This window comes from Dendrobates tinctorius, unplaced genomic scaffold (assembly GCF_039654945.1).
Source record: "Dendrobates tinctorius isolate UK_male_01 unplaced genomic scaffold, ASM3965494v1 ptg000030l, whole genome shotgun sequence".
Lineage (NCBI taxonomy): Eukaryota > Metazoa > Chordata > Amphibia > Anura > Dendrobatidae > Dendrobates > Dendrobates tinctorius.
Genome location: NW_027361698.1, coordinates 372,289 through 387,393, shown reverse-complemented (window position 1 = coordinate 387,393; position 15,105 = coordinate 372,289). Strand labels below are relative to the sequence as shown.

The following is a 15,105-nucleotide window of genomic DNA, read 5'->3' as shown; positions in this document are numbered from 1 at the left end:
TCTTCCAGAAGCTTTGTGGCTTGTCAACATGTAATTTGGCAAATTCCAGTCTGGCATTTTTTATGAATTTTTTTTTCAACAGTGGTTTCCTCCTTGGTTGTCTCCCATGAAGTCCACTTTGGCTCATACAACGACGGATGGTGAGATGTGACACTGATGTTCCTTGAGCTTGAAGTTCATCTTTAATCTGTTTAGAAGTTTTTTTGGGCTCTTTTGATACCATTCGTATTATCCGTCTCTTTGATTTCTCATCAATTTTCCTCCTGCGGCCACGTCCAGGGAGGTTGGCTACAGTCCCATGGAGCTTAAATTTCTGAATAATATGTGCAACTGTAGTCTCAGGAACATCACACTTCTTGGAGATAGTCTTATAACTTTTACCTTTTAACATGTTTGTCTATAATTTTCTTTCTAATCTCCTGAGAGAACTCTTTCCTTTGCTTCCTCTGGTCCATGTTGAGTGTGATACACACCATGTCACCAAACAGCACATTGAGTATCTGTAGCCCTCTATACAGGCCCACTCACTGATTCCAAGATTGTAGACACCTGTGATGCTAATTAGTGGACACACCTTGATTTAACATGTCCCTTTTGTCACATTATTTTCAGGGGTACCATCATTTATGTCCAGGTCTATTTCACAAGTTTTTGGGTTTTTTTAATTCTGTGGAAGCATGGTTAAAAAGCAATGTCTGACTTTCATTTGTTCATTTTTATACATTTTTGATTTATTATTACTTTTATTTGACACAGGTCAACTTACTACAGAAAAACTCTTTCTAACATATAACTTTTATTAAGTTTAGTAATAAAAAAGACAAGAAGTCTAATGAAAAAAACAATTAAAAGAGTACAAAGGGGTTAAGGAACGCTCGGGTGTAAAAGATATGTATATCAATTTATCCCTCTAGGCTAACAATATTACCAGTATAATATTTATCTGGCTGATATATATCTCTGCTTGAGGCTGTGTGCCCACGTTGCGTTTTTATAAGTGTTTCCGCAGCATTTGAGCTGGATCTGACACTGCAGAAACGCTTAAAAGAAGCTTTCCATTAAATTTAATGCATTTTTGGCTTTTTGTGCCAATGCATGCGTTTTTAAACGCTCAGAAAACGCTTAGCGGCTAAAAACGCAGCATGCTCATTAATTTCCGCATTGCTCCGCGTTTTTAGCCATTTCCAATGTTCCCAGAAACCGCGTGGAAAAAAACGCATCAAAACCGCGTGGTTTTTGTGCACAAATCGCGCCAAAAATGCGCGGTTTCTGGGAAAGAGTCCGGTTTTCTGAGTGTTTAAAAATGCTAACGTGGGCACATAGCCTGAAAAACAAAATGAGCACGCAGAGATTAGCCCGCAGAGCACCACGCCTCAAATATAGCCCTATCAGTCAATTTATTCCCCAAGAAATATATCATAACAGTGATATTAATAGTTGTGCTCAAGAAATCATCAGTTTCACTCAGCCGACGTGCAGAAATGAGTGATCTGACCCTAGATGCATAACTGTCTGAAAGTCTACCTAGATGCTGAGGTCGTCAACCTAAGATCGCGAGAATTGGCGCCCCTGCTCCTGCTGCGAGCACAACACCCGAAGAGCGCCTCCTGAAGAAGATTAATCAAAACGTGCGTTGGGGCGGCAGGGACTCTCCAGGTACCACATTCATTGTAGTAAGTTGCTCTTCGGGTGCTGTGCTCGCAGTACGGATAGGCTAGTTTTGGCCACCCATCTACTTATATTTTGCTATGCCACCAGGTTTTATTTATTTTTTTGCTAGCACTTGGCTCTTTAACTATGATCATTTTCACTTTGTGATCTTCACAGTATTACCACTTTACTGATTGTTCCTCCAACTTCAGTCAGCTTGTCTTGACTACTATACTTGGATTCATTTGTGCTACAATCTTGGTCTTTATCTTTTTGCTGTTAGGTACTTGCATATTGCTGCCATATGTATTAATATTCCTTACTATTGCATTTGCACATTGCACTTTTTTGCTATTTCTGCTAAAGTGTATGTGGTCATCATTTGCATTTTTTGCTGCAATTTACTTGTTTGTTGAATATTTTCATGTATTTTCCACTTTATTTGGTAATCTGTTCCCTGCATGTTTGGTGTACAGCAGCTTCCTTAATGTGTTTATGTAAGTGTTACATTTAATAAAATTATAATTTCTAAGGATTATACTCCATGGTGGTGGTTCATTCTCCTCCTGCCTTTTCAGGTGTTTGATTTTTATTATTACTTTTGTCAGATTCAATTTATTTCTGTGACCATTGTGGGATTTTCTGTCATTAGCACATTACTTGCCAAATTAGCAATTTTCTTTTTTTTTTTTTTTTTTTTAAATGACAGATTTTTAATGATTTGGGTCCTAATGAATCAGAAGCATAATTTGCCAAATTTTTACAAGTACGGATTTTTCAGAAAAGGGCGTCCCAATTTTGGGACATTGGCAGAAAGTGATAGCAAAAATTCAGAAAAGATAGAACTTATTCAACTTTATTTTTTTGCTTACAAACTATTATGCAAACAATATGTTTATGCACTTTTTTCAAAATATTATATTACAAAATTCTCCAAATAACTCAGTTAAAGGAATGGAATACAGCAAAACACTTAGCATGAAGGGGAACATCACACCGTTTGCAAATTCTGGTTGTTTTTGTCTTACATAAAGCACACCTTCTTTGTGTAGCAATTGGCTCTATCAAATGATTACCAGGATCAAATCTGACGTCATCACTAACTCGGCCACCTAATAGTTTACTCCGTTGAGGTCCACATCACTTTGGGGTTGATTGTGTTCTTTTGCGGCCAATGCAATCCTCCTCCTTACACTTAGCAGTGACACACTTTCTTCTGGATTTGCCTTTTGATATGCCCTCCAGGTGTTGACAACGGCAATGTCTATCATTTGAGTGAAAAGGGGCCACCACCGCTTTTTGGAACGGATTCTGACACGTTACAGGGAGATTTGTTTGTCCAATAAATCAACTCCCCTCATGTGGGAATTATATTCCTGAACCATCAGCGGCATTGAGATTTGGACATGTTTTTTCTGTTTTTGAGAGTACCTACGAGCTGTTGACAAAGGCTCTATTGTGCTGAAGTTCGTGCCAAACATGACAACCTTATTATCCTTCCATTTCACCACAAGAATGTTATCTGCTTTATCAAACCGGTAATCACAAAATTCTCTTTCCTTTTGTTTTTCAATCTCCTTGCTTGGCATAAGAGGACACTGTTTTGTGCAATTTTCTCTCATAGTGCCAGTAGCTTGGATGTTTTTGTTTTTCAGCATCACCAGAGCATCAATACTTGTAAAGAAATTGTCAAAAAATAACTTGTAACTGAATGACTGGGAATTAAGAATTACATTTGTAAGTTGTGAAATTACTCTCAAGCCTAACGGTCCTTCTTCTTTGTCAGACTTACCACAGTATGGCACAAATTTGTAGAGGTAGCCGTTGGAACTTCACAGACACCAAATTTTGTAGCCGAATTTTATTGGCTTACCTCGCATGTACATTTTTGTAGGGTGTTTGCCATAGTAGCGGACCATCATTTCATCTAAGGAAAGTTCCTGGTGGAATACACCAAATTTCCGGAATTCTTTCCCCTGTTCTTCAAAGAATAAACTAACTTTGTACATCTTGTCAGACTTGTCAATTTTAGAATGGTCATTTATGTGTATATATTTTTTAATTTCCCTAAAACGGTTCTTTGACATTGCTTTGTACACCAATGGAACTCCCTCATCTTGATTTTTGTTCCCAGTACATGTCCTCTTGGGGGAGAGGATGATATCCAGACAGTAATAATATGCCTAAGAAAACTTGTAATTCTTCCTCGCTGATGGAAAAGGAGGGTTTATTTTTTTGGTTTGCATACAGCATGCTTTGGGTCAAAATAATATCCATAACATCATGGGAAAAAAAACTCTTCAAATACTTAAACTTCATTTTTATTTTCTAAAAAGTCAAAAATGTTGCTTATTTCGAACGTATCCTGGTCCGCACTGCTTGTTGGTTGACATTTTTTCCATTTTGGAGTTGATGCACATTATAATATTTCTGTTGCATTTTTTTTTTTTTTTTTTTTCTTGCTCACAACTGGTTTTGAAGTTTGATTCCTTGGTCGTTTTCTGCTACTGGTACTTGAAGTTCCTGCTGAGGTGGATGGTAAATTCTCAGTTGATGCCACCTCAGGAGCCTCTTCAATTTCTGTTGAAGTGTGCAATACCTCCAAAGTTCCTGCTATATCATTCAATTCATGAGCAAGAAGCTCATTTTCCTGAAAATCTTCCTCATCAGTTGCCTCATCAGGGTCAGGGGGCACAATCACTACTTCAACATCAGAAACTTCCTCTTCTTGGTCATCTAATTCCTCAAGATAACCTAGTATTTCATCAACAGTAAGTCCTTTTTTATATCGATATGCCATGCTCTTACTGCTGATACAACAAAAACAAAAATTAGTATAGTAACATTTAGAAAATTATAGATAAAAATATATATTATTTAAAAAAAAAAAAAAAAAAATTTTTATATATATATATATATATATATATATATATATATATATATATATATATATATATATTTCACTATCCATTCATAAAACAAGCTAAATAAACAGTTGTGATGAATAAAAACATAAAATACCAACCTTATTATACTGTGATGTGATCGTAAACAATGTCTGACAAGCCAGCAAGTTACAGGGTCTGTTCTCCTGAGTGTCTCCAGTACAGCTGAGATATCAGGTTTCACAAAGCATATATAGTCAGAAAGGTACTGGGGAAGGGGGGTGGAGGGGTGAGGGATTTCCAGACTATCTGTTAAGAAGGAAGACATGAAACTAAAAGACCTCGTCCTGCTATATCAGTTGTAAATGATTTAGGGTAATGTATAAAACCTAGTGAATCAAACAAAAATTTCCATGTAAGAAAAAACATCGAAAATAGATGGGACGGCAATTTCACTTGAATATAACTCTGGCCTTGGTAAATCTACATCAATGCCATTGCATTATATACCTTCCTTCAAGTATAAACATTAGTTCTAATAACTTTGATCACAGAACTGTGATTTTTAAATAATAATTTCAGCTTATGATCCTAATTTTGAAAAAACCTCGAAAATGGGTACTTTGAAAGCTCTCTGGGTGGAAGAATATTCAATTAAAAATGACAATGACATGATTTCCTGTTTTGAAAACATTCATTTTACAAACACAACACAAAAAATTGGACCTAATTATAAAATCTTAGTTGCTAGAAGCAAAAGATTAGGCGTCCCAAAAAAAGGACATTGGTAGATAATGGGTTCGAGGGGTACCAACAATTTTGACCGCGTGTGTAAGTATATTGCCTGTAAACAGAGAGGGAAGAGTACACGGTCTTGTGCCTTCTGTATAGCGTTTGTCATTATACTGGTAATGGATGACTCTAGGTGTCAATGCTGGGTTGAAGAGGGTAAAGGTGCACCTGAAGTGGCTCGTGGCCAACTCTTAGAGCAGAATGTGGCTCTCCGGGTAGGAACGGTCGAGGACCACTATTCTAAAGGGCATGTCACACTAAGCGATATCGCTAGCAATATCGCTATAACTTGTGACGTTATAGCGATATTGCTAGCGACATTGCTGTGTCTGATACTTACCTACGATCCGCTCCCCCGCTGGTTATCGCTGATCGCGCGAGGACGTCCAGGACTGTTTCTCGTCGTCAGCTTCCTGCGGTGACGACGAGCGACGCGTGGAGCCGGGCGGGAGGACGCAGGATCACCTAGTGTGACAGGTAAGTAGCGACCCCCGTCCCCAGCGATGTCGCTGGTGAGATCTGCCTGTGTGGCAGCTCACTAGCGACCACTTAGCGATGTACCGGCGATCCTGACCGCGTCATATCGCTGGTCGGGATCGCTGGTACATCGCTAAGTGTGACAGTACCTTAAATGAACAAAATATAGATGGAAGGTGCAGATTGTGTCATTTTATGAAGGTTCTAATGTTATGTCACCCAGAACTAAGATTGCCCATAGTAGACACTCATAAAGTGTATATATTTCCTCAGTGCTCTGTCATCAGCATTGGTGGGAACTTGGATTTATTTGGGCCATGCCTTTCATGGGAGAATTTGCTGGCCATTGAACAACTGCAGCAGATTGTGCTTCAGGAGGAAGTGCTGGTACCATCGTGCGCTCTCTTTCTTTGTGAAGTCCTTTTTTCACACATTGTTTTTATCATTGTTACAGATTTTAAATATTTCTCGCCTGGGTTCTGGAGATGGTTGAACATCACAATGAAAATGAGACAAGTGGAGGCAACGATATTGAATTTGAGATCGGACCATGCGCAAACTCTGAATCCTATGCTGCAAATAAGCACAAGATTGAGGTACCAATGGGGCAATTATCTTACTTTTAGCCTTTGGTGGATTTATTCTTCAAGCACTTCAGGACGCAGCTAGTTTACATTTTTCCTCTTTAGTTTATTTTTTCCTCCTGTTCCAGATTTTTTTTATTTTTTTTTTTTTTTAGCTACAAGATGGCTCATTTTTTGCAGCACGAGTTGAAGTTTTGAATGATTGTTTTAATTTTACCATGTAATTTACAAGTAAGCAGGAAAAAATCCAAGTGCTGTGAAATGGTAAAAGGAAATAAAACAATGTCTCCATAGTTTTTCTTTAAACGGAATCTGTCACCCCTGGGACAGTTTTCCGATATTACTATGGGCATACAGGTGTTAAAAATGTTAACCCCTTTACCCCAAGGGTGGTTTACACGTTAATGACCAAGCCAATTTTTGCAATTCAGACCCCTGTCACTTTGAGGTTATATCTCTGGAACACGTCAATGGATCCCGGTGATTCTGAGATTTTCAGGACATATTGTACTTCATGATAGTTTTCTTCGGTATGACTTTCGTCTATTTGTGAAAAAAAAGCAAAACGGAAATTTGGTGAAAAATTGGAAAATTTTGCAATTTTCAAGTTTTCATGCCCTTAAGTCATCAAGATAGGTCACACAAAATAGTTAATAAATACAATTTCCCACATGTCTACTTTACATCAGCACAGTTTTGGAACCAATTTTTTTTTTTTTGTTGTTAGGAAGTTATAAGGGTTAAAAGTTGACAAGCGATTTCATATTTTCCAACAAAATTTACAAAACCATTTCTTTAGGGACCACATCACATTTGAAGTCACTTTGAGGGGTCTATATGATAAGATACCCAAAAGGGACATCATTCTAAAAACTGCACACCTCAAGGTACTCAAAACCACATTCAAGACATTTATTAACCCTTCAGGTGCTTCACAAGAAATTTTTTTGAAAAAAAAAAAATAACATTTAACTGTTTTCACAAAAAAATTGACTTTAGATCCAATTTCTTTTATTTTGACAAGGGTAACAGGAAAAAATGGACCGCAAAGTGTGTTGTGTTATTTCTCCTGAGCATGGCGATACCCCATATGAGGGAGAAAACCACTGTTTGGACGCACAGCAGGGCTCGGAAGGGAAGGAGCACCATTAGACTTTTTAAATGCAAAATTTGCTGGAACAATTGGCGGATGCCATGTTGTGTTTGGAGAGCCTCTGATGTGCCTAAACAGTAAAAATGCCCTACAAGTGACACCATTTTGGAAACTAGACCCCTCAGAGAACTGATCTAGATGTGTGATGAGCACATTAAATCCTCAGATGCTTCATAGAAGTTTATAACCTTGAGCCGTAAAAATAAAACAAATAAAATTTTCTCCACAAATATGTTTTCAGCAAAATATATTGCATTTTCATAAGGGGTAACAGGAGAAATTGCACCATACAATTTGTTGTGCAATTTTACCTGAGTTCGCCAATACCCCATGTGGAGGAAAGACCAGTTCCTCCCATGTCACCAATGTGACGTAACTACACATGCACAGCTCTCCGGCGCCCCCTTTGTCTCTCAGGTCAGTAGGGGAACTGCACCTAGAGCAAATGGCTGCCGGGGAGGATGTCCTGTTACCCGCTGGGTAATCTAAGATTCGTAATCAGAGTAAAAGCATCAGCCCAAGATTAATTTTATTGTTTTAATTGCCTTAAGGGCGCACTAGATAATTACAGAAATATACAGTAAGCTATACAATGGAATTGCAGTGGATTTTCAGTCAGAGTAAAATATAACAATAATGGTACAAGACTTAGAGATATTAAGCTGGAGGTAAATTTACCAGTTTGTAGGTTGCATGTGGGTGCCGGGAGCTCTGCAGTCCACAGGTACAAGAATCTTAGTTGCTGGACAGACCCGAAAGCACAGGCCGCTTCTCCCCTTGGCAGATCTGTCCCCAGTTCCTTCTTAGATCAACATCGTCTGGTTCTTCTGTGAGAGAGTGAGGGTCTCTGCCATGTGCTGCTAGTTCTTAAGCATGCTGGGTTCCTCCCCCTGTGTCAGAGGGTGGGCTAATAATCTCCACCCTTTAGCTCCCTGCAGAACTTATTCCCAATATCTAAGAAAGGGGGTAACTTTCAACAGCAAGATCGGATCAGGACACGAGAGGTACCAGTGAATGCGGTTTATTTTGCCTGTCGTGTGGAGAGGAAACATGGCCACATTGGGTCGCTGTGGAGGGCCAATCTCTATATCTCAGGTCCCAGAGCCCTCACTGACTCAGGAGTCGCACTGCCAGATGCGCGATTTCCTCAGGGTCATGCGAATATTTTTTATGAGTCTATAACTCGAAAGGTGTGCTCATAATCCATGATCCTAGAATGGAGTCGAAGAGGCGGGAGAGACAATTGATGTGTATTTCTGTATCCAGCTGACAGGTATATTCTAATTCAAGCCCCCAGGCACCTTCCTGCCCCATGCTGGCGTGGCTCCTACTCAAGCTTTGAAGTTCTGCTTTGGCTTTATCTCATTATCATACTAAAAGACCTTGCTATTCAACATTGGAGCACTAAATCCTATTTTCTTCAACATGCTTACAGGCCCTGGGGGGGGGGTTAGGAGCAGTTAGCTGCCTGTAATTCTTGTGAACTCAGACCAAAATGGACAGGCCAAGCTCAGACATGAGGCGAGCATTAGGCCCCATATCCAAGATGGCGGCTGCTCCTTCATCACACCCCATATGAGGGAAAATACTACTGTTTGGGCAAACGGCAGCCTCAGAAGAGAAGGAGCGTCATTTGGCTTTTTAAATGTTAAATTTTCTGGAATCATTAGCGGACATCATGTCCCATTTGGAAAGCCCCTGATGTATCTAAACAGTAGAAACCCACCATAACTGACCCCAGTTTGGAAAGTGGACCCCGCAAGGAATGTGTGTAGATGCATAGTAAGCACCCTGAAACCCCCCCCCCCAGGTGCTTCACAGATGTTTATAACGTCCAGCCGAGAAAATAATAAAATCACATTTTCCTCACAAAAATGATGTTTTAGCCCCAAGTTTTTCATTTTCTAAGAGCTAATAAGACTTTTTTTTTTAATTTTTTTATTTAAACCATCTGAGGTCCATTTTCCTGAGTGTGTCAATACCCTATGTGTAATCAGGAAATATTTTTCAGGCACAGTGCAAAGCTCAGAAGGCAAGGAACACCAGATTTTACTGTTAGGCCATGTGCACACGATGCAGATTTGCAGCGTTTCCGCAGCGGATTTTACCGCGCAGAAACGTTGCATATCCGCATTGTGATGTACAGTACCTTTAAAATGAATGAAAAAAAAAACCCGCTGTGCAGACGCTGCGGATTTTTCCGCGCGGTTTTCGTGCGGTACAAAATCCGCAGCATGTTACTTCTTTTGTGCGGTTTTCTATCTCCCCTGTCACCAAATCCGCAGGGGGAAGACCGCAATGGAAAACCGCACAAAAACCGCATGAAAACCGCGTGAAAAATGGAAGAAATCCGCAGGAAAAATGCAGGTCATTTGACCTGCGGTTTTCTTCCATTCTGCACGGAAAAATCCGCAGGGCTCAAAACTCCGTCTGCACTCAGCCTTATGGTTTGCAGGTGCCATGTCTCACTGGGAGAGACCATGAGATGTCAGAACAGCAGAACCCCCCCCCCCCCCCATAAGTGACAACTCTCAATGAATTCATCTAGGGGTGCAGTGATCATATGCTGTCACAGAATTTTATAAAAATAACTACATTTTTATCAAAATTTAGTTTTAGTTCCAGATTTTACATTTTCACTCAAGAAGTGGGTAAAAATGGCACCAAAATTTGTCCCACAATTTCTACTGAACGTTCAATACCCCTTATGTTGCTGTACAGTACTACTTAACCATGCGAAGAGACTCTAGAGGAACGGAGCGCTATTTGCCTCCTGGAGCACAGATTTTCCTAGAACAGTTTGCAGACCTCATATACAGAGCCCCTAATTGCTAGAAGAGCAGAATCCCTCCCTCAAGTAACCCCATTTGGAAATTATAACCCTTTGAGAATTTATCTACAGGTGTAGAGCTGATTTTGACTCCATGGGTATTTGCCAGAAACAAGCAGCAATGAATGTTACTGAGTGAAAAGTGCAAACTGCCGCTGTAGGGACCAGTACGTTATGCCTAGATCATTTTTCTGGAGACATGCAGCTGTAAGTTAGACGGGCTCTCATCGCTTCAGAAATGCCAAACGTGGATGCTATGTGGTTTAGGTACACTGCGGGGCTCAGAAGGGGAGGGGGCTTTTGGATTTGTGAGCACAGAATTTGCTGAATTTCTTTTGGCGGGTGAGGAGCCATTTTGCTTTTCCAGAGTCTTTATGCTACCTGTAACGTGGAAGCCCCCTATATTTCCGTTACAGATGCTTTTCTTGTGGATTGAGTTGAAATTTTTATTGTGAACATTTTACATAACGTTTGTGATCACATTTATCTGGCGCTCTACGCTGAACACTTACTTTGGGGTTTCCATCTAAATTTCTGAGTGATGTGATTCAGATGAAACCTCCAAGGGATCCATTCGCTATAATGAGGCAGCAGAGTTACTCTGGCCTCTGTTCAGAGATGTCCTTCTTTTCAGAAATGCACAAAATTGTGGCAGAAAACGCTTTTATGCAATCCTAAAAAGATGGACACCGCCAGACCACAGGTCAGAAAGCGTCCACAGAGCCTCCATCTGCCTCATTATAGGGTTCCTTCCGCCAGAGGTTCTGTCTGAATCGCGTATTTCAGAGATTTACATGGAAACCTTGGCGTAAGGGCTCAACGCAGTGTGCAGGATAAATGTGCGCCAAGCCGGTTTTATCTATTTTTTACGCCGTTCCTCATGCGATATAAGTGATTAGGCGACTTTATTCTTCGGGTCGGTGTACTTTATTCTTCGGGTCGGTGTGATACCAGATTTATATTGGGTTTTTATGTTTGGCTGCTGTCGCATTTTATTGCAAAAAATAGTTTTTGCTTCACCACATTTTGAGCGCTATAATCTTTCCATATTTCGGCTCACAGTCATATTAAGGCTTGTTTTCTGCGGGATGAGTTGACGTTTTTATCGATACCATTTTCGATCCCATGACCTTTTTTTATCGCTTTCTATTTTTGAGAGGCAACATGAAGAAAAAAATTTTACGAATTTCTTTCTTTTTTGGGTGTGGTGGGGATTATGCCGTTCGATGTGTGGTAAAATTGATAAGGCAGTTTTATTCTTCTGGTCAGTACGATTACAGCGATATCTCATTTATATCGTTTTCTTATGTTTCACAATAAAAACTTTTATAGAAAAAAATAATTAATTATTTTTTGCATCCCTTAATTGTGAGAGCTATAACTTTTCTATTTTTTAACTGATGGAGCTGTATGGTGGCTTGTTTGTTGCTGTATAAGATGACATTTTCAGCGATACCCTGTTTATTTAAATACCCTCTTTTTCATCACGTTTTATTGCACTTTTTATTTTTCGGTATGATGATAAAAGCATTGGGTTTTTTTTTTTGCCTTATTTTTTTTTTTTTATGGCTTTTACTAATGGGGTTAACTAGTGGGGCAGTTTTATAGGTCGGGCGATACCAAATAAGATGTACTTTTATTGTTTATATATTTTTTTATTAAAATATTTATTTGTAGATACAATTATCTTTTTTTTTTTTTTTTTTTTTTTTTTTTTTAAATATTTTTACAATTATTTAAAGCATTTTTTTTTTTTTTTTTTTTAACTTTTTCCCCACTATGGGACTATCATTTTTTTTGCAGGCTAGTCACTTCTACAGCATAGGGATGCAGCAGCATTTCCATGCTATAGAAACTGTCAGCTCTGCACTGACAGGGAGACGTTCTGATCATGCACTGTGCATGATGACCATGTTTCCTAGCTCTGGTGACCCGGATATCAGACGACATCCTGTCACCATGACAATGATCGGAATCCCGCGTCGTGCCGCAGGGTGTCTGATCCAAAGGCACAGGGGCTGTCAGCCTCTGCTGGCACCCGGAATGTTGCAATGGTGTTCAATTGCAGCATTTCGGGGGTTAAAGTTCCATGAGCAGTCTTAGTGCCGGGTGTCATCTGTCTGAATCGGGGCGATTGCGCGGACGTAATAATCCTTCCTGCCACCTACACAAGAACGCTGAATACTCGGACCATAGGAAGAGGTACAGATTGTGGAGCTAGTGCAAGGCGCATGCGTGGGATTCAAGCACCACAACATCACGTCACAGGTCAGTGTGACGTGCATGGGAGGGGGGTGATAGTATAATGAAGAGCAGAGGCAGGGATTTATCCAGGCACCACACACCCCGGAGCCTGGAAGAAATCATTAGCATATTGAAATAAGTCTTATTTAGACAGCAACTATGAGGCATACAGGTAATAACATTTTTATTACCTGCATACCTATAGTAATAGCTGAAAACTGTCCCAGGAGTGACAGATTCCCTTTTAGAAGCCCTACTACTCTGCCCTCATTACCTGTATTAATTGCACCCGTTTGCGCGCTTTACCTGTATAAAAGACACCAGTCCACCCACTCAATCAATCACACTCCAACCTCTCCCCCATGACCAAGACCAAGGAGCTGTCTAAGGATGCCAGGGACAAAATTGTAGACCTGGCTGGGATGGGCTACAGGACAATAGGCCATGAGTCAGTATAGGTATGCATCGTTCCCTTATGTGTCTGATGGGGGAATCTTTTTGTTCCCGGAGAAGGAAAGGAATTCTTTTCTTGGCTATACCTCACTCCTCCTCCCTTTTTTTTTTTTTCCTTGGATTATTTACCTTGCCTCTTGGTCCTGGTGCGCGCATCTTGGGGTGACTCTGCAATCACATGACTGGACTCACACTCATGTAATCCATGTGGGTGGTGTTCCCCAGGTCCTGTGGCCAGGTTGCTGCCTTTGATGTGGACACGCGATGCGCGTTCCCAGATCGGTGGGATGGCATACTCCGCAGTGGATCCAGATAGGATCCGCCAGAGGCCCAAACCTTTCTGTGCACATTATTAGGACATTAGATTTGATATAAACATGGTAATTGTGTATGGACACTGTGGAGGCAGGAACCAAAATACAGGACCTTTTTACATCATCCTGACTAATTAAAGATCTGGTGTGTGTGTATGGTGATTGGTGTATTGATGAGTTAAATACCTGTGTGTGTCAGTGTGATATCACTCCTAGAAAAAGGCTATCTGCCGAAACATACGTCAGGCTGTTAGGTGTGCGCCTAAATCTCAGGTAGTATTTTATCAATTTATTTTTAGATTTTTTTAGTAGGACTTTACATAGGGGTTTCTCTGGAACTTCACAAAGCATTTTCTTTGTGAACTAGCTACTCACTAGGTGTTTAGCCCTCATTTTCTAGTCCTAGTTTGTACATACTCTACCCTTTATTTACACCTGAGAACCAAGGGAGTACACAGAACATATGATCCAAAGGAAAGAACTGTGGGACAAGTTGTGGAAGAATAAAAATACCTTTTATTGAACTAACATGGTATACAGTAGCACTACATGCAAAAAAGTGTCCGCACTTTAATAAAAGACTAAAAATTCATATACAAAAATTAATAAAATATAGATTTTTTTTTAATTTTTCTTTTTGGATTTTATTTTTAAGATTCTGTCTCTCACAGTTGACATGTACCTATAATAAAAATTACAGACCTTTCCATTCTTTGTAGGTGGGAAAACTTGCAAAATCGGCAGTGTATCAAATACATATTTTCCCCAATGTATATCCTTCAATCGACACTTAATTTTTGCCAGAGCTGTATGTTTACATAACTGTGCAAATGGATCTATATGAATTAAGAGACCACTGCAAAATTTTCAGTTTACCTGATTTTTCTCAAGCACTAAATTTTGTATTTATTTTCAGAAAAAGAGAAATGGTCAAAATAAAAAATAAAATTCAGTGCTTGCAGACCTCAAATAATGCTAAGAAAACAAGTTCATAACCATTTAGAAACAACAATACTAATGTTTTAACTCTGAAAGAGTTCAGAAATCAGTATTTTGTGGAATAACCATGATTTTAAATCACAGCTTTCATGCGTCTTGGCATGCTTTCCATCAGTCTTTAACTGCTTTTGGGTGACCTTATGCCACTCCTGGTACAAAAATTTAAGCAGTTCTTCTTTGTTTGATGGCCTGTGACTATCCATCTTCCTCTTGATTGCATTCCAGAGGTTTTCAATGGGGTTCAGGTCTGGAGATTGGGCTGGCCGTGACAGGTATTTGATGTGGTGGTCCTTCATCCGCACATTGAATGACCTAGCTGTGTGGCATGGCACATTATCCTGATGGAAAACCAGTCCTCAGAGTTGGGGAACATTGCCTGAGCAGAAGGAATCAACTGTTTTTCCAGGATAACCTTGTATGCGGCTTGATTCATACCTCACAAAGATTAACCTGCCCAATTCCAGCCTTGCTGAAGCATCCCCAGATCATCACCGAACCTCCACCAAATTTCACAGTGGGTGCAAGACACTGTGGCTTGTATGCCTCTCCAGGTCTCCGTATAACCATTAGACAACCAGGTGTTGGGCAAAACTTATTACCTTACTCCAGTCCGCTATGGTCCAATCCTTATGGTCTTTGGCAAACTTCAGCCTGGCTCTCCTTTGCTTCTCATTGATGAAAGGCTTTTTTCTACCTTTACATGACTTGAGCCCTGCCTCTAGGA

General features: G+C 39.9%; 1 protein-coding gene across 4 annotated transcripts in view; it reads left to right on the top strand.

Annotated features, from left to right (window-relative positions):
- LOC141086092 (sodium/hydrogen exchanger 9B2-like) overlaps positions 1 to 15,105 on the top strand; it is a 149,978-nt gene that overhangs the window by 17,702 nt on the left and 117,171 nt on the right. For 3 of the 4 annotated variants that reach the window (XM_073571786.1, XM_073571787.1, XM_073571785.1), the window contains exon 2: positions 6,259 to 6,400. The exons of the other annotated variant lie outside the window; for it this stretch is intronic. In XM_073571786.1, coding sequence (XP_073427887.1) covers positions 6,290 to 6,400 — 111 coding nt within the window. In that variant the 5' untranslated portion in view covers positions 6,259 to 6,289. The remainder of the gene's footprint in view (positions 1 to 6,258; positions 6,401 to 15,105) is intronic. 4 annotated transcript variants of the gene reach the window in all.